The sequence below is a fragment of the Ictidomys tridecemlineatus genome, chromosome 2, assembly GCF_052094955.1.
Source record: "Ictidomys tridecemlineatus isolate mIctTri1 chromosome 2, mIctTri1.hap1, whole genome shotgun sequence".
In the NCBI taxonomy this organism is placed as follows: Eukaryota; Metazoa; Chordata; class Mammalia; order Rodentia; family Sciuridae; genus Ictidomys; species Ictidomys tridecemlineatus.
In genome coordinates this window covers 4,669,616-4,689,182 of record NC_135478.1, presented here as the reverse complement: position 1 = coordinate 4,689,182, position 19,567 = coordinate 4,669,616, and the positions used below count along the sequence as shown (strand labels likewise).

The 19,567-nt window shown below is 51.2% G+C and overlaps 1 protein-coding gene across 6 annotated transcripts in view; it reads right to left on the bottom strand.

Annotated features, from left to right (window-relative positions):
- Nucleotides 1-19,567, bottom strand: part of Arhgef18 (Rho/Rac guanine nucleotide exchange factor 18) — a 75,510-nt gene that overhangs the window by 7,578 nt on the left and 48,365 nt on the right. For 3 of the 6 annotated variants that reach the window (XM_078034821.1, XM_078034835.1, XM_078034824.1), the window contains exons 4-14: nt 13,357-13,495; nt 12,418-12,530; nt 12,165-12,323; nt 10,406-10,656; nt 9,479-9,604; nt 7,732-7,849; nt 6,649-6,897; nt 5,611-5,687; nt 2,620-2,798; nt 1,724-1,815; nt 150-332 (exon numbers count right to left, since the gene is read on the bottom strand). In XM_078034821.1, coding sequence (XP_077890947.1) covers nt 150-332; nt 1,724-1,815; nt 2,620-2,798; nt 5,611-5,687; nt 6,649-6,897; nt 7,732-7,849; nt 9,479-9,604; nt 10,406-10,656; nt 12,165-12,323; nt 12,418-12,530; nt 13,357-13,495 — 1,686 coding nt within the window. The remainder of the gene's footprint in view (nt 1-149; nt 333-1,723; nt 1,816-2,619; nt 2,799-5,610; nt 5,688-6,648; nt 6,898-7,731; nt 7,850-9,478; nt 9,605-10,405; nt 10,657-12,164; nt 12,324-12,417; nt 12,531-13,356; nt 13,496-19,567) is intronic. The other 3 variants (XM_078034832.1, XM_078034826.1, XM_078034838.1) reach the window with 2 other exon arrangements.

Here is a 19,567-nt window from a genome sequence, read left to right as displayed (position 1 = left end):
CCTGGAGAGTGTGTGTCAACAGAAAGAGAAAGTGTGTGTCTGCAGTGAGGCACCGGGACCTGGGTCAGGCGAGACAGCCTCAGGCCTGGCCTGGGATCCCAGAACACAGCCCCTCCCCACACACTCGGCAGGGTGGGGTGCTGACTGACTCTCATTCATGGCCAATTTGAGGATCTGCTCCCCCTGCAGGGTCTCCGAGGCATCGCCTCCGCGGAAGAGTCCACGCGACTGGGCTGTGTCCTCAAGTCCGCTCATCTCTGCCATCTCCAGGTAGATCTGCTGCTTCTCCAGGAGGCTCTGGGCGATCAGCTGGTCTTTCTGACTTAGTCGTTCTGTGGAGGGACATGGAGGAGGTGGTCAGCTGGGTCGGCCTCCCCTGGATTCTGTGCCCTTGGATCTGGGGCCAAGCAGGAGGACAGAGCCCACCTGGAGGTGCTTCCCTGCGGGATAAACTCGAGTTACCACCCAGCAGAAAATAGCAGTTAGCACGAGACGAAATTAATGCAGATGGTCCTCCACTCACAATGGTTCAACTTGTAGTAGTTTGATTTAATAATGATGCGAAAGCGCTATGTGTTCGTGGAAATGTGTCTGAGCTTTGATTTCTCGTGCTTTCCTGGGCTAGTCTCTTGTGAGCTGAGCAGGGGCAGTGGCCGTGAGCAGCAGCTCCTGGGCACAAGAGGAAACAACTAAGACGTGACAGTGGCCCTGTGGCCGGGCTGCGATGTTTGGCAGCTTGAGTGTAAGCACAACGTTACTGGGATGGGACCCCAGCGTAAGCCGAGGAGATCTGCACTACGTTAGGTGTCAGGCCTCCTAGGGTTCAACAGGATTCTTTCCGTCTTTCTTCTGGACATTAATTAATGCTCTCAAATTTATTAAAATACATAAAGTCCTTAAAGCACCTCTCCCCACAAAAGAAATAAAATATAGACTATTAAATTACATGTACTTATCGCCTAACTACCACTTAATCAAAGAAATAAATAACACAGTGAGTGGGAAGGAGGAAGGGACTTGTCGAGCCCACGGGCACTAGGAGCTGCTCAGGCAGTCACCACATCCACCTCTCACAGAATCTGCCGCACAGGAAGGAGGACACACCAACACCGTGTGCTCCATCCACCCTGGAGCACCCCTCCGCCACTAACAAGGAGTGAGATTTTGACATGTCATGATGTGGATGGGGCTTGAAGACACTGTGCCTGGTGAGGGAAGCCAGGTGCGCAAGGACCTGGCTCCACTGACCCGAGATGCCCAGAATGGGCGTGTCCACAAATGGGATGGGGACTGGTGGTGGCCAGGGGCTGAAGTGACTGCTAAGGGGTGTTTTGTTTTCAGGGTGAAGAAAATGCTCCAAAACTGATTGCTGACCTCTGCGTGCTAGCACCTCCTTCCTGAATGCAGACAGGTGGGTCTGGAAGGGACTGGAGGCCCCGAGGTCAGCTCTCTCCCTTCCCACACCCCTGCAGAGACCAGGAGGCCTCTGGGACATCACTGCCTTGTCAGCAGTCCTTTTCCGAAGCCCTCGCAGAGCTGCAGGGCGTGAGTGGCTCACAGCGAAGTGGCTGGCCGCGTAGTGGTGAGATCCTCCACATCCAGTCTCCACAGAACGGAACAGGGACGCCTCTGAGGGCTGGGGGCTCAGGGCTGGCTGTCTCAGGAGGGCTTTGCAGAGCCATGGCCACACAAGGGACATGCCCATAACGCTGACACCCCATACCTTGAAAGTCCCGGAGTCTCATGGTGCGGGCCTCAGCGACCTTCCGCTCCTCCTCGACCTCACTGAAGGGTCCCTCTTCCTCATCGGGACAGCTACAGAGAGAGGGGACATACAGAATTAACTGGTGGGCCTCTGACACTATGCTGGCTCTGTAGATTCAGCTGCTAAGAGTATCTCGGATTTTGGGAGTGGTTTTCCCTCAGGGAACTGAGGGAATGCATATGGTCTTTAAGTGGCAAGAGTGTAACCAGGCAAGGGTTCCAAGTGTCCAGCTGTACCCTCGAAGAGGCTGCTACTGGACAGTGCTTGCTGGGGACCAATAGGCATGGGAGGCTGAAGCTTCTGAGCATCGATGGAGCTTGGAATAGGCTGAGGTGGTGAGAAGCCTCCAGGCACCTGGAGGGGGAGCAGGGAGCTGGCTGAACTGCCTCCCCCTGCCCATCTACCAGGCAGACCTGGAGTCAGGCGGGTGGAAAGAGGAGGGCGTGGCATGGGTGGAAGAAGGACAGGAAGCCACAACCTATGGCAACGGTCTGGTCTCAGACTTGTGTGCAGGCAAAGCCCATTATGTTTGGCCAAGTGGCCCATGAGTGCAAAAAGGTCCAGGTGAGATCTGCTGGCCCTTCAGCCCTGCTGGCCAGACACATTGAGGCCTTTTTGGCACCTGAGAGGTTGGACTGTTGTTGGAAGGAGTTGGAATGGCACCATCTTAGAGATGGTGCCATTTTTGAGAAGCAGATGGACAGAACATCAGTGGGGGATGGGAGACAGGAAAACAAGGGCTCTCTCAGGGACCGCACAGGCCATTGCTGACTGGCGGAGGCTCCCTCAAAGCCAAGGGCATGAAGCCTGGAACATGCACCCGAGTCGGGGAGGGAGACCCTAGGCCCTCTCACCTCTCCACGGCCTGGCGGATGTGGGTCATCCAGGAGTTCCTGTCCTCTTTGGAGCTGGTGTAGATCTCATACATCTCAGGTCCTTGCAGGGAGGCACTGATCAGAAACATGGCCTTCTCTTCATTGGCCACTTCCCTCACGATGAGTTTTTGCAGAGAGATGACAGGTGGCTTCGAGTCCTGCATAGGTGGAGGGGAGGTCACATTTTACCTGCTGCATCCAAAGCAGGACCAGAGTCTCAGGGTTGGGGGCGGGGGACACAGAGGGAAGCCATGTGCCCTGTTTCCTTGCAAACAACCTGAAACACAGATATTTTGCCAAATGGGGAAAACACTACTGCAATGATATCCTAACATCCTTTTAATGTGTCAATTTTATCTTGCTATGTTGTTGCCCAGGCTGGTCCTGAACTCCTGGTCTCTAGTAACCCTCCTGCCTCAGCCTCTGGAGTAGCTGGAACTATAGGCACAGTAACAACTTAAAAATAATTAGTAATGCAGGTACATTCTACAAAACTCAGGACACAACATAACACAGTATGGAACAACAACAAAAACTCCTCATCTGTTTTTTGTATCACAGGCCACCCAGAGCCAACCAGTCCACCCAGCCCATTGGGCACTGGTGAGAGAGAATGCTGTAGCAGACCAGTAAAAGCACCTCTCAACTGTGCCATGAGCTCACTGCGTCCCCAGACCTGCTGAAGTCCTAAAGTCTAGGACATGACAGAATGTGGCAGTATTTGGAGACAGAGATTTATCAAGTACTGTGGATCCCACTTCAACATGACTGTGTCTTCAGGAGAAGAGATGAAGACACAGACATATATAGAGGGATGACCCTGTGAGAACAAGGGAAAAGACAGCATGTACTGCCAAGGAGAGAGTTTCAGAAGGAAGCAATCCTGTGCACACCCTCATCTTGTACTTCCAGCTTCCAAAAAGGTGAGACATTAAATTTCTCCAGTGTGAATCACTTGGTCTGTACAGGCACATCCACAGCAGCCACAGCAAACACATCCAACCGTCCCTTATTGGGGGTCTGAATGTTCCCTGGGGGATCTCAGCCCATTTGGACCAAAACTATTAATTTCCCCAGGCCTTGGCTTTCCACCCATGAGAATGTTCTCTTCATAACCTGTAAGATATGGTCAGGACAGCACCTGCCTGTAATCCCAGTTACATAGAAGGCTGAGGCGGAGGATAGCAAGTTTGAGACCAGCCTGGGCAATTTAGTGAGACACTGTCTTAAATTAAAAACAACAACAAAAAAACCAACCAAACAAAAAAACTCGGGATGGAGCTCAGTTATATGGCACCCCTGGTTTAATAACCAGTAAACACCCCGTTCCCCTCAAAAAGATATGGTCAGGAGCATGTGACTACACAGCCAAAACAGATATTCAAAGCAGCTCCAGCACCTGCCAATTTCCAAACTGCAAAACCACACACATATCCACCAACAGGAGAACGGATTAATAAAAGACCGTTTATCTAAGTTGTTTGGAAAGAATCAATAGAATGTAGGATGGCTATAAAATAGAAGGAGCAGGCAGCCACTAAACACCATGCCACAGGGTAAGGATGCACCGAGGAGGGAGCTTCAAAGTGTATTGAGCAGGAATAAAAAAGCAGGTTGTAAGAGAATATGAAGCTTGAAGATGCAGTGTTAAAATACATGCATTTATCACTGGAGACCCAGCTGTCAGCAAGCTCCAGTCCAAGGCCAATCTGGCCCACTGCCTGACTGTGTAAAGGGTTTTATTGGCATGTGGCTTAGTACATACTCTCTACTGTGGTTTCCAGAGTGCAGTGGCAACATGGAGTGGTCACTGTGGACGCCTGTAACACCTATAAGGCATAAAGCTCGGCTGAGCAGACCCCCTATGGTAAAGACAGTCAAGTCGATGTCCCTGGGTGACAGGATTATTCTGATTTCCTTTTTTGTGCTTTTCTGAACTGTAAAAGTTTCTGAAACAAAGTTACACCCAGATGAATGTGGTCTCCCTGCCCCTATATTTTTGGGGTACAAGACATGCTACTTTATGTCTCACCCCTGACCAGAGCCCCCATCTCTTGGGATACATAGTGGCCCATTTGGCTAACTACAGGACAAGGCAGGAGACCAACCCCCAGCAGGGCTGTCCTGGGATGCAAAGTAGGCACACAGAGCCACCTAGGGCAGCGGACTGTCCTGTCATGTCACCCTCCTGTGCGGGCATGGCAGGCTCTGAGGTGCATGGGTCAAGGCAGGACATCTGTTTGACAAAACAGACTGACACAGTTGCAAGGGGTTGAGATGGGAAGAACAGGGCCAGGTGGCAGTGGGGGACTTCTTGAGAAGCCACTGAGATGGAACACAGGGCCGTGCACAGGCCAGGCAAGCGCTTTGCTGAACCATGGCCCCAGCCCCTGAGCAGCCACTTTACATTTTGGGGGAAGCTATGTGATCCTCGGTTCAGTGGTGAGGGCCTTCTTCTCCAGGTGACCTGGAAGCCAATGGGGCTGGAGCCCCAGGAAGGCTGGGTCTGACCTCCTTGCCCTGCAGCTGGGTCTGTGCTGTGAGGTGCCAAGGTGTCCTGGGCCAGTGTTGGGGTAGGGTTCTGGGTGACACAGCCGGGCGGGTGCTGCTCCCCTGACAAGGGTGTCCTGGGGTCCACATGGTCACAGCTCACAGAGCAGTGGCTGCTTGGGCTTGCATCTAATAATAGGGCCTGTGCGTCCCTGGGAAGAGGGAGGGCTCCCCCGGCCAGGATTCTGGCGTTTGTGAGTATCCAAGTCCTTGGAAGAGGAAGAACATGCGTGGAAACAGAAGGGAGGTGGAGAGCCTGTGGGGATGGGAGCCTGGGCCTCGTCAGGAAAGGGAGGGCCTGGGGTGCCACAGTGCAGCCTTCTAGTGGCACTTCCTCTCCTTGTCCCCTGTCCCCTCCTTCATGGCCACACCCACCAGACCCCACAGACAGGACCTTGTCTAGAGAAACTGGGTACGCACCACAGAGGCAAAGACATATTTTTGGTCCTTTTCTTGCAGCAGTAGAAGCACGTCAGTCAGGAGGACAGCAAGGACATCTGCAGAGAGCACAGAGGGGGCGTCTTAGAAGTTGTGCAGCCACGGGTCTCACTGGGAAGCCCGACAGTCACTGCCTCTCCAGGAGGTCTCTTGCATCAGACCTTTCTACTTGAGCCTAGAAGTTTCCTGTCTACTCACACCCTCCCAACCCTCTGGGTTTCCATATTTATCACCAGTGAATGCCGGAGTCCCCTCTTAGGTATCCCTTCCGGCTCCAGCTGACAAGGTTCAAAGCTGAAGTCAGGACTCCAGCCTCACCACCAGGCCATCATGACAGGTGGCTGTCATGGCCAGGCCTGGCCTCGGAGCTGCTCTAGCTGATGGCTCAGTGTGGACGAATCTTGTCATGCTCCCTGCCCAGGTCATCCAACCATGAGCTGCTGGTGCTCCCATCCTGCCCCCTACTGCAGTGACTAGGGAGGGCTTATCTCCGTCCCCTCATGCTCTAGTCCTGCTTGGTGCCTTGTCTCTGGATGAACATCTTGCATCATGAGGCTTTTGCATATAAGTGCAAATCCTGAATTGAGGTATATTCATGTTGCAGGAAGCACAAATATTACCTTCTGGGAGAGCCATTTTTGATACCACTAGCAAAGTCAGAAATCCTTTTTCATCCAATTCTCTCTCTCTGCAGTCTGCTGGTTCTTTCAAAGCATTTACCACACTTTTAACCACTTTTTTTTTTTTTTTTTTGGTAAATGTTTACTTGTTTCTTTTTCTGTCCCACATGCTGAAGCCCCAGGAGGGCAAGGGTCACATCTTGTGAGATATATTTGTACCACTTGGCTTGGTGCCAGTTCAAGATGGCACTCACCAATCCAAGACAGTGCCCATCACTCAAAGAGGATGCCCACAAATTCAAGAGGGCACTCACCAATCCAAGACAGTACCTGCCACTCTAAGACAGTGCCCCCAGTCCAACACGGCCCCCACTGGAGGTGGCCAGGGACAGAGCTTTACCTTTCAAGCGCCCTGAAGTGGTCTTCCAGCACAGCATGCCCTCCAGATGCAGCTGCCGCTGTAGCATGTCCTCCTTGCGGAAGGTGAGTCCATTCTTGAGTTTGCTGGAGGACTTGAGGTCCATCTTCCCTGCGATCTCCCTGAGGCGCTGGCCCTTCTCGCACTCACTGACCTTGGCATCCACTTGGGAGATGATGTCTTTGATGAGGTTCAGGGCTTGAGTCAGGTCTTCGTGGTCCTCGGTGCCAGCTGCCACACACAGCAGAGTTAGCACTTTCTTTTTCCGTGCTCAAGAACATAATGGAAACGGCTTCACTAAGTAGATGGGATCTGTGAGGTACATTCCCTGGGTCAGAGGAACCCTCAAGAATTACCTCCCAACTGTAGTTTCTGAGGTAGAAATGGGTCTCCAAAATAAATGCCATAGCCTAGAGTTTCATTTTTACTCAGGTAGAGCTTCTGTCAAATGTGGAAGCTAAGGCGCAATTTAAGTGACAACAACTGCCCTGCATGGCTCTCTGGTCTCTCCTTGGCACACAAACTCCTCCCAAGTCCTCCAGCTCATCATAAAAGATTCCCTCCACCTCCTGCTGTCACCTGGAGCTGGCCCATCCTGCTCCGAGGATGTGGCAGGGGAACTTTCTCATTCTCCCACAGACTAAACCCAATGATCAACACTGCCTGGCCCTGAGAACTCCTGGGCTGGCTATCAGCCTTTTCTCCTCTGTCCCCTACAGCTCCAGGCTCCTCAGTTTCTTGACCCTGGTCATGTGACACAGAGGTCATCTCCAGGCATATCTGGACAACCCAGGAATGACCTGGTCTCAATCCATTTATCCATGTCACAGATACTGACCCAGCGCCTTCTGTGGCCCAGTTTACACTAGGGGTGGTGACGAGCGGAGGAGACCCAGCCCCTGCCTTCATGGTGATGACTGCCCCACCCTCCTCAGGTGGGAAACCCCAACACCCAGCATAATGGATTGCTAGGGGAATTTGTCCAATCCACTGGTAAAACCTGCATCAGGTGGACAGGGACCCCTGCCCTGCTGTGGCCCCTGGGCATGGTGTGTGCTTCTCTACCTTCTGTGTTCTGGATGATACGCTCCACCAGCACAGGGTATTTGGTGATGCGCTGAGTGACCAGAAGGATGCACTCCTGCACACCAAGCCGCCTCACGATGGAGAAGCTGCCGACTTTCTAGGAAACAAAAAGTAGAACCGCTCCGCGTTAACACCTCCTCTCCCGCTGACTGTGCCCACCAGCCTCCAGGGCTGGGGTGCCTTCCTTGCCAGCTTGCTGGGATCTTCTCCCTGCTGCTTTGTTGGGGACACACTGGCCATCTGAAAGCACATACTGGATATACAGAAGGCCACACAAGCAAAGGTGACCTTGCCTTGAAAGACCAGTTAAAGAGAAAATGAGGTCCAGTCATGGGGCAGTTGTGGGGATCACCTGTTGAGCTGCTCACCACGTGCACACACGCATGCACACGTGCACATCAGACATGCATGCTCGGCTGTCATTCCAGAAGCTCCTGGAACTAGCCTGGGCATGTGCCTTTGTGGTAGAACGGGCTCCCTGGTGGCTGCTGATGCACACACACCTCTGGCTGACAGTCTTACTTCCTGGGGGGTGGAGAGCAGTCTCCTGTGCTCATGGAGCATTCCGCGCATTCCGTGGATTAGCGCCACTACTCTTGTGTATTTTAGGAATGCCGGCAATAGCAAAGAGCCACTTCCACAGCACCCAAGTGTCCTTCTGGGACTGTGACAATCTGTGGTTGCAGGTTTCAAGGGAACTCTCTCCATTGCCACCCTCTGCCCTCTTTCTAGATGGCTCATGCTGTCAGAAGGGCCACTTGACAGCCATTGCTGAGTGAATTTTGGTCTGAAATTGCTCTTTCCCTTTCAAGTCCATCTACTGAGGGGATCATGGAGCAGATTTTTTGTTTTGTTTTTTTCTTTTGAGATGAGGTTTCTCACTATGTCACCCAGGCTGGCCTTGAACTCTTGGGCTCAAGTGATTCTCCAGCCTCAGTCTACTGAGGAGCAGGGACTATGAACGTGAGTCACCAAGCCTGGAACAAAATTTAAATGCAGATCATTCTTAATTTCAGCCCATTAGTTGTTGAATGCCACTTCAGAACAAAGTCCCAAGGGCCCAGGGAACAGACTGTAGAGCTGTTCTGGAGCTTGGAACCAAGGGAGCTGGGGCTGCTGCAGAGGCAACTGTGGATGAACTGCGTGGCCTGACCTAGATGCCGTTTCTGACTTACTTTCTTTCTTGTCCCTCTTGGATACTGGGGATTGAACTTAGGAGTGCTTAACCACTGAGCCACATCCCCAGCCCTTTTTATTTTGAGACAGGGTCTTGCTAAGTTGCTGAGGCTGGCTTTGAACTTGTGAGCCGCTGGGATTATAGGCATGCATCAAGGCACTTGGCTCCTAAGTGCCGTTTCTGGGACATGGGAGGTGGGGAGAGCTTGACTCCATGGACTGTGGCTGGGTGGAGGGGCTCTGTTCTGAGTTCAAGTGGCTGTACACTCTCAGTCAAGGGAATCCCATGGGCCTCAGGGGGCAGGCGGGGAGAAGATGGAGTTCAGAGGAACTTGTGCCTTGCTGGAGCCTTTGCACGCAGAATGGAGTGGCTCTGCAGGGCAGTTCCCAGGGTGGGGCGGCCCTGTGAAAGGACGCTTGTGTCACCCAAACCAAACCAGACTGTGAAAACCATTGCTTTATAACAACTTACTATTTCTGAATCCAAGATATTACAGTTTGGTGGAAAACAACCACAGCAAAGAAGTATTTTAAACAACTTTTTTTTTACCTTGATCAAGTTTTGAAATTTCTTGTTTTGTTGCAGCAATAACTTGTAATGACTGACGGCTTCATTGTGGCCGCTGCAAAACACACCATATTTTTCTTTCATTCTCTCCCCGTTTTCACCTGAAAACTAATATGAAAGAGGATGGAAATGTCACCAAAATGAAACCCGGAATCTGCTACAGAATGTTTTCACCTAGTCCACCTGATTATGCTAAAGTGAATATTGAATTGACTTGCAATTTCACCTTTTAATACACCCACCACCAAGGATGTGCTTGCCTCGGGTGTCTAATGATAAGGTACCATCGAAGTAAAACATGAAAACTGTGCTTTAGGGCTTTGCTTCTCATAGATGCTGCAAAGCTTGCAAAGATTCAAGAAGAAAAAGAAATTTAGGTCAAAAGAATGTTAGGAAAATAAAAATATTACTTGTAATTTTACATTTGTTTTGTCTTTGCTGGGGTGGAACCCAGGGCCTGTGTGTGCCAGGCAGGTGCCTGCCACGGAGCCTCCCGCTGGCTCCTAATTCCTACTGCCTGACCTGGGACACTCTGGGCAAGCAGTCTTGGGTCAGATGATGGGTGCTGCTGCCGCTGTCCACCTCTGCCTGGACTCTGCAGGCCTTCTATGGACAGCCCTGGTCAGAACTATGTTTCTAGCCAGCAGAAACAGCGATTAGAATCTCAAAGCAAAAACCAAACAACAGCCTAGAAGAGCACAGCTCTGAACAGTGTCCAGATAGACATGTTGGCTACTCTGGCCTCTGTGTTCCTAGGACGTGAGCCGCAGGCTGGAGGGGAGGGCCCAAGGCTGTGTATTATCTGGAATAGCCATGCAGATAAACCAGAGCCTTTACATTCTATTAATAGAAGGAATGGAGATGGGGCGGGGACTCACGAGGCACCACCCCGGTCACAACGGTGCCCACCTGCTGCACCAAGAGGTCCCCGATTTTCTGGATGATGTAATTCCGCTCGCTGCCCTCCTCCAGAGCCTCCCGGCGCCGCTCCTTGAGCCGAGCCAGGAAGTGGCTGTGCATCTCCAGCAGGTCGTCTGCGCAGGGGAAAAGGCGGCTGATGGCCCGGCCGCCAAACTGCAGCTCCTCCTGGAGGGCCTTGGAGTACACCTTCAGCATGATCTTGAGGGTCCGCACGTGGTGTGCCTCTGTCTGCATCAGCTCTGTGGGGTGCAGACGGCCAGCAGGGCTTACCCACGCGGGCTCACCCACACGGGCTCCGTGGTCCTGCTGGGCACTGGTGGATGCTGCCTGCCTGCCTGGGTGGGGCTGGCCTGGAAGCTTTCCACCTCAGTCTGCCTTTGTGGCCTTTCTTGTTTATCTTTATATATTTATTTAGTAAATGAAGCTTATTTTTTTCTACCTTTATTTTATTTATTTATTTTTATGTGGTGCTGAGGACAGAACCCAGGGCCTTGCATGTGCTAGGCAAGCGCTCTACCGCTGAGCCCCAGCCCTAGCCCCTTATTTTTTAATTATTATTATTTTTAAAATTTTTATTTATTTTTTCAAGTTAGGGTCTCACTATGTTTTCTAGGCTGGCCTTCAATTTCTGGGCTCAGGTGACCGCCCCTGCCTTAGCCTCCTGAGTGGCTGGGACTGCAGGTATGCGCCTATGGCCATTCTTATTGCCCAGGCCTCCCGTCCTCCCCTGTCCAGCGCTGTGGGAATCCCAGGCTAAAGGAAGCTGGATAAAGAGAGGACCCAGGAGATGCATGCCTGAAGTCACAAAGACCTTTCAAGGCTGTTTCCAGCAAGGCGGTCATTCTGAGCTGGGCACAGTGGTGCACGCCTGTAATCCCCGTCAACTTGGGAGGCTGAGGTGGGTGCATCACAAGTCTGAGGCCAGCCTCAGCAACTTAGTGAGACTTTGTCTCAAAGTAAAAAGGACTGGGGATACAGCTCAGTGGTGGAGCATCTCTGGGTTTTAGTCCTAGTACCAAAAAAAAAAGATGGTTGTTCTAAGGAACTCCATGTCTGTGGTCTGTAGTGTAACACACCTCTGTGTGTCTGTGATCAGACCAAACTGCAAAGGACTGAATGTCTGTGCTCCCCATTTCATATGTTAAAACCTTACCCCAAAGTGATGCTATTCAGAGGTGGTGCCTTGGGGAGGTGGTGAGACCACAAGAGTGCAGTCGCCGAGGATGTGATTTGTGCCCTTATGAAAGGGATGCAGGGAGCTCCTGCCCCTTCCACCTCGTGAAGACACAGTGAGAAGGCTCCAATTGCGAACCAGGAAGTGGACCTCACCAGACACCAAACATGCCTGCGCCTTGACCTTGGACTCTCTCTGAACCAAAGTGAACCCAGTGAGCAATATACTTCTGTTGTTTACAAGTCACCTGGCCTATGGAATTCTGTCAGAGGTACCCAAATGGACGGAGACAGCCACCAACAAGGTAAGAATGAGTCAGCCCTGGGCATCTGGCCAGGCTCAACTACAGGGACCTGTGCTAACAAAGCCCTTCCTGGCCACCTCTTCCCCAGGCTGGAAGGCAGGGCTGCCCTGAGGGCGGGGGCGCAGAGGTTTAGGGTTAGAGTTAGGGTAACGCAGAGAGGGTAATGTGGCCATGGAGGCCAGACGCCCAGATGGAACTAGGGAGCAGAAAAGGAGAAAGATACAAAGAAAGAGAAGCAATGGGCTTGGGGTGCGGTGCTGGCCTCCTACCGTACAGGACATCCTGTCTCTTCACCACCTCTTTCTTTTGCTTCTTGGCATAGGCCAAGTCTACAGCCAGGCTCCAGGACTCGGCCTCAAACTCGTGGGTGTCCGATTCGACTTCGCTTCTCAGCGAGGCAGTGTAGGGATCTGAGGGAAGGACGGGGGCTGCTGGGGGGGTCAAAGCCTGGCAGAGCCTGGCCAGCACCTCCCAGTATGGACGGGGACCATGTGGCAGCCTTAAGACTTGGGACCAACTTACCTTCTACAAAAACATACTCGGTATTGGAGGACGTGAGTGCTAGGGAGTCATCAGTTGCCTGCTTGAATTTTAGAACCACAGAGTCAGCTTCATCCATCTCTCCTGTGGCTGGTCTATGTGGAAATAATCACAACCACCAATTCAAAAGGTTGAGTTGAACACACTCCCCAGTCTATGGAGGCAAGTCAGTTTGCTACTCCACCTGATTAGATGTGATCAGAGAACTTTCCGGATTCCAGTAGAGGCCTTTAACTTGGTCACAGGTCATTTTTTAAAATAGGAGACTACTCACCAACCACCAGGACTTTGTCCATTACAGTGACCTAAATGGCCAGGTCCATCTGAGGGGTGTGATTTGTGGGCTTCCACTGCTGGCCACCAGAGCCCACCAGAGCCCACGGAATTCTATCTATGGGACTTAGAAGGACATAGCCTCACAATGGAGGGCGGGAAGACAGTCTGTTCATAGAGAAAAAAGATAATTGGCTCCTTTCTCCACGAACTCATGGAGAGATCGCCGCAAATGCACTGGGTTTCTGCAGTACTTTCTGCCCCAGCACTGCTGAATGCACACCCAGGGGCCCTCAGCATCCTGTAGAGCCGGGCAAGGCCCAGAGACCGGGCTGTAGGACTCGGCATCAGCATCGTCTTGAGCAGTAAGAAGCCCTGTCCAATGAGAGCCAAGGGTATTAAGCAAACTGGCTCAATGGTGGCCAAATCCACCCTAGGACGCATCATTTTCTAAAAGCAAAAAGCAAGAATCCTGTAAAAGCAAGTGTTAATGGGAACTTTGCCTGGGGGGCTACCCTGCCGATTCACACAGACAAGAAATGTGCCTCCTTTCAAGAAATGTGCCTCCTTTCGTGGAAGCCACTGATGAGTGCCACCCATTGCCCCATCCCTCCCTCTGCACCTGGTGGCAGAGAGGACCTGGCTTACCCGAGTCGTGCCCCAGGTCCGGCCGGGCTTGGTATTGGCTGGGGACCCCCTTTCTGAGAGACCGTCATGCCGACATTCCTGGATGGGGCTGGGCTGCCATCAGACAGAAGGCTGCTCCTTGGGTGCTCCTTCAGTGAGGCTGCGACAGAGGCAAAGACAGAGTTGGTGCTCAAGAAGTGGGCAGGGTAGCGGAGGTCACCGGTCCGGAAGCCCCGCTCCGACTGGGGCCGCAGCACCGACAGGATCTTAGAGGTCAACAGCTCATTATCTAAGAAGACGTTCTCGCTCCATTTCCTGGGGAAAGAGCCGTAAAAAGACAGCTCAGGGTGGCCAGGGAGTGCCCCGTGCCTGTCGCCACCCTTGGAATGTGTGTTCCCCATGCTGGCGCTCGGGGCTCCGGGACCCGGCGCCGTGCCAGGCTGGTCTGCACCGTTTTTATGCCTTGGCGGAATCCTTCTAGAAAATACAGCTGCGCCTTCCCTTGCTGTATTGGCTGAAACAGCGGGGCTGGAGCGCAGGAAATGGGTCCCCACTGTGATCGCTTAGTGTGGAAACCGCATAGTATTTTCTCCTTCAGTAAAACAGTAAAAAAGAATAAAACCCTCCTACACCCCCCTGGGTCTTTGCAGGGGGTGGAGAGTTGAGGGTGGGCTGTGCTTGCTGTAAATCACCTATGCATATGAAGCAGGCGCCCTGCGCTTGGAGTGGCTCGTGCGGACACCACACACACACACACACACACACACACACACACACACACACACACACACACACACACACGGATAATTAGTCTGAGATTGATGTCAGGGCGACGCTAAGACCCAGGGACCGCAGGGCATGATGCTGATTTAGCTGCCCTGTTCTCAGCACTTGAACAGAGTGTTGCCATCAAAGACGCCAAGCTCCAGCTCTTTACACAGTGACTGTAAACCAACCCAACATGCGGCGGGGCTCCAGAGGGTCGTCCACACGCGTCTGCCCATCAATGTAAGGGTCTGGATTGGAGGATGCACGTGTTCACTGGTGGAAATGTTTGCTATTGATGGAAAAATGCCCTTTTTTTTCTCTCACTGCTAGTGATTGAACTCAGGGTTTCTATTACCGAGCTATACCCCAGCTCAGACAGATGCAATTTTTTTTCTTTTTCAAAAAATTACTACTATTATTAGGTACCAGGGATTGAACCTAGGGTTGCTTAACCACTGAGCCACATTCCCAGTCTTTTTATTCTTTTTTTTTTTTTTTTTTAATTTTGAGACAGGGTCTTGCTAAGTTGCTTAGGGCCTTACTAATTTCCTTAGTCTGACCTTGAATTTTAATCCTCCTGCCTCAGCCTCCTGAGCCTTCGGGATTACAAGTGTACACCATCAAGTCACAAGATGTGACTCTTAATGAAAGCTCGACTGTGGCTCATGCGCTGGGCTGAGTTTCGCCCTCCTGCTTGACCAGCCAGCCACTGAAGTCCAGTCTTGTCAGGATGGGCTGCGTGGCGGAGGTGCTCTCCAGGTGAGGACAAATAGCAGGATTAGAAGGGAATCTGGTGGCTTCCCCACCTGACTCCTGTGTCCCTGGTGCACTCACCCACTGGTTTCTCTAGGTCACTGGAAGAGGGCAGCTGTGGCTGGTCCTAGGCAGCATGGAGTCTGTGAAGGGGCTAGGCGCGGATCCTGACCCAGGAGGAAGCATGCTTCTCTCAGGGGCTTTCCCAGGGAGTGGACTCAGCATTGTGAATACTAATTTGGGTAGAAATTTTGGATGGCTGCAAATGTTAGATAGGTACGTGCATAATTTGCACGTGTCCCCCAAAGTCTATGTGTTGAGGTGTTTTTTTTGTACTGGGGATTGAACCGGGGCCCTTCACCACTGAGCCATATCCCCCACCCTTTTTTATTTTGAAACAGGGCCTCACTGAGTTGCTGAGGCTGGCCTGGAACTTCTGACCCTCCTGCTTTAGCCTCCTGACCTCCTGAGTTGCTGGGATTACAGGCGTGGCCATGGCGCCTGGCCATCTGTTGGAAATTCAATCCCCAGTGCGATAGCATTGGGAGGTGAAGTCTAGTAAGAGGTGATCAGGAAACCAGGTCTCTGCCTTCTGAATGGATTGATCTCGCTTTCACTGAAGTGGGTCAGCTGTGGTGAGAGTGGATTTGATATAACAGCAAGCTGCCCCCCGCCCCAGTGGCTCTTGCCCCATCCTCTCTTGCCCTTCCACCTTCTGCCATGGCCTGGCACAGCATGGGGCCCTCGCCAGATGCCAGCACCATTATCTTAGAGTCCCCAGCCTCCAGAACCATTAGATAAATAAATCTCTGCTCTTTATAAATTATCAAGGCTCAGGTATTTTGATATAGCAGCAGAAAATGGATTAAGACACTATGTATTAAGATTTTCTGGCAGAAGAGTAATGAAGAAAGCTTGTAAATGAAGATGCCAATCATTAGCTGTGCGATCCCACACTGCGCATATTTTTCATAGCTATTCATTCCTTACTATGTCCCTGCACAATGGCGATGCCATTTATGTGTCAGACATCATGTTAATAAATGGCTAATGATTACTATTGTTATGGTAGACTAAAGCACCCAAGATGTCATTCATATATAAATACCTGTGTACAAAGAAATCATAAGTCGTTCCTCATCTATGTGGTTCAGGGCGGGCATTTCCTGCCAGTTTCACACCACGTGAAACCCTACCCGGGCAATTATGACCTAAATATACAAATATGCGACAAATCCTGAAATGCAGCCTTGGCTCAGCCTCCTGGCCTGGCTGGCAGAACTTTCCTGGGAAGCAAGGTCTTGCCTGATGTCTCATGGGTTCTGCTTTAATCACACAGTCCCTGGAAGAAAAGCCATTATCAATACCACGTACGAGTCCCTGGTCCAAAAAATGCTAATAAACTATTGGTGATTGACTCAATGCTGCCTTGGATGATTCAGGAGACAACATGAAGCTTCATGGCTCAGGGCAGACAGTCACAAATCACATCTCTGCAACTGTGGCAGCCAGTAGCTCTGCCACCAACAGCTGTATTAATCACATCTTTTCATTCTTTTGATGCTTTTGACATCTGCCTTGCTGACCCTGGGGGATCGACCCTCCCAAGGTGAATCAAATTCTAGACACTGTAAGGACTCACACGAACCTCTCACATGCAACCCAGCCAGCCCAGCGCTCAGGCGCCACCCTTCCTCATCAGGCCCTGGCACTCCAGGTCACGACCACCCCAGGACCAGCCCTATGTGCAGCGCCTGCTAAAATGACTCACATCAGCAGCCTGGGGCCTGCTTACTCTGCCTTGCCTACTCCTGCCTGCAGAAACCGCAGTGAAGGCTCATGCCTACATTCCTCTTTCACTACCTCTGCCTTCTGACCCACCCTGGGTCCTCCTGGTGCAGCTCTGCATGATGTATCATGCCTGCCTCCATGACTTCTTTCACAGGGGTCACTTCTGCATTTTTGAGTCTTATCATACCTGGTTAAAACAAATCCCAGCCACCCCTAGTACACCTGCTGCCCAGGGGCCTGCAAGTCTGTTGCCAGAGGAGGGAAAGCCTCCAGTCTCCCGGGTGACAGTTTTCTTCAGTCCAGAGGGAGGTTACCACATGCAAACCTGAGGCTGCAGCAAGAATGTAAAATGATGCTTTGAAAAACAGCCTGGTGTTCCTAAGGGGTACACAGTTTCTATACTCTTGGTTACACGCCCTATGAAGTGAGACACACATCCGCACAAATATCACACAGGATTGTTCACAGTGCACAAGTTATGGCAGCCAAGTGGAAACCACCCAAAGTCCATTGACTGATGAATGGATGGATACAATGTGGTCCAGGGTGTCCACACAATGGAAATGTTCAACCACACACATGCTGCAGCTCAGATAAGCCCGAGGACGCCATGCCCAGCAGAGGAAGTCAGAAAAAAGACCACCCAGAGGATGAGTTATCTATGGAAGTGTCCAGAATGGGCACATGGGAATGTGGCTTGGTGGTGGAGTCCCTGCCTAGAATGCGTGAGGCCTTGGGTTCATCCCCAGCACCACAAAAGAAACCAACCAAGTCTAGGACTGTGGAAGACTGGAGGGTAATGGCTAATGGAAATGAGGTTTCTCTTTGGGCCCTAACATCAGTTACGGCGACTCTGTGAATACATTAAGAGTACTGAAGGGCACGCTAGAATGGGTGAGTTATATGGCATGTGAGTAGCATCTCACTGAAGCTGCTGGGACACACATACAACCACCTTTCTGCAGGGGACAGACTCGATTTGTAGTTGAGTGTTTGGCAGGAGTCAGTCGTTCCGCCCTTGGCCTGGAGGTAGCAAGTCCTTCTGCTTAGCATGCAGGAGGCCTGGGTTCCATCCCCAGCACTGGACCGAGAGAAAGACAGAAAGAAAAGGGGAAAAAGGGGGCCCTTGGCACTCAATTAACACTGTCTGCCCCTGCTGAGAGGAGCGATTGATCTGGGACTGCGGCACTGAGCTGCTCCTGCAAGGGGACCTGGAGGAGAGGCAGGGATGAACAGTGACAGTGTGAAAGCTCCTCTGGCCCAAATGGAAAAATACACTCGTTCTCAGCAACACTCAGACCACAGCCTGTCCTCATGATGATTTTTAAAACCTGTTTTGCGTTGGCTTTTGGATTTTTTGGAGTGTCTGTAGGAGCAAGTCAGATATCTGAGGAAGCTTACATGGCAGGTGTGATGACCCCACCCAGGAACTCCAACCAGGTGGGCAAAAGAGCCCATGCTAGAGAGCTCCAGTTCGCAGGGACTGCTTTTCTGCAGCTTTGTTCCTTCGTGACTCAGTTTCTCACGAATGCTTCTAAGTCACAGGCTTTTTCCTGACGCCCCAAACCCATTAGCTCCTGCAGGAATCAGGACCAACAGTGAGATTAGTTAAGAGGAAGATACAGCTTCTGCCCATAGAAAGTAAGTTTTGAAGAAATCCAATATACATTCACAGTCTTACTCAGTTTTAAACCACCATTTATACACAATCCAGAAAAATGCACTGGCTTCTAGAAACAGGAGCTTTTGTGTATGTGTGTGTGCTGGGGCTGGACCCAGGGCTTTGCCCATGCTAGGTAAGCTCTCTACCAGTGAGCCACACTCCAGTCCGAGAAATGCCAGTGTTTAAGAAACCACTGTAAATTCCAAACTGCAGATTGCTGCTGCCCCTTGATGGCAAAATGACTGGCACAGAAATCACTGCATTTTCTGCAAAAGGCCACCAGAGGAAAAAGCAGACCAGAAGAGGGTACCTGCAGCTCCCAGTTATACAGACTCAGCCTAAGAAATACCTGCTTCTTTCCTCCTATGCAGTGAGGCCCCGCATCCCCACCCAACCACCTGTGCTCTGTTTCCACCAAGACTTTTGTTAAAGGCTGAGAATGCTACTGGCTCTGGAGAATTCTAGCAAGCACCAGTTACTGACAAGTGCTTTGGAGACAATTAGAGAGAATTTGATGCAAAATGAAGTTTTCAGTTCACAGTTCCTGGCTTTCTGGCCGCCTGAGGTGAGATTGAATCGATGAGAAGAAAAATCATTGATTTCTTTGCTGTGCCTCATTTTGATGTCACACAAGCCAACTGTAAAAGAGAAAATATAGGAGGAAAAAACCCCCACTTAACTCCACGCCTCAGGGGACAAAGGAAAATTTAAAAAGACACTGAAGATTAGAAGATAAGTATGAGTCAGAAAGAATCTTCTTCCTCAAACTGGAATAGTTGCCCCCAATTTATGGGTTTTGTGTCTATAGACGTGACCAACCAAACACAGAAGTTTGGTTCTGTACAGAACATGTAGAAATGTCTCCCCGGCCATTTTCACAAACAATGTAGTATAGCTAGTTACAGGGAATTTACATTGTGCAGTCATCTAGAGACGGCTTACACTCCTTGGGCCCGCAGATGGCAGGTTGCATGGCCCCCCAGTGGCAGGTTGCACGCAAACACAGTACCATTTTATAGAGGGGTTTGAGCATCCACGGATCCTGGTCTTGGTGGAGTGTCTTGGAACCAATGCCCTGTGGATACTGAGGATGACTGCACCACTCAACCACCAACCAGCCAGCCTGTAAGTTCCCACCTGCAAACTCAAGTCCAGTCGACATCATTTACTTGCATGCTTATTTATTACTCTGTTGTGCTGGGGATGGAAACCAGGGCAAGTGCTAGACAAGTGCTCTTCCGCTCAGCCTCACTGCGA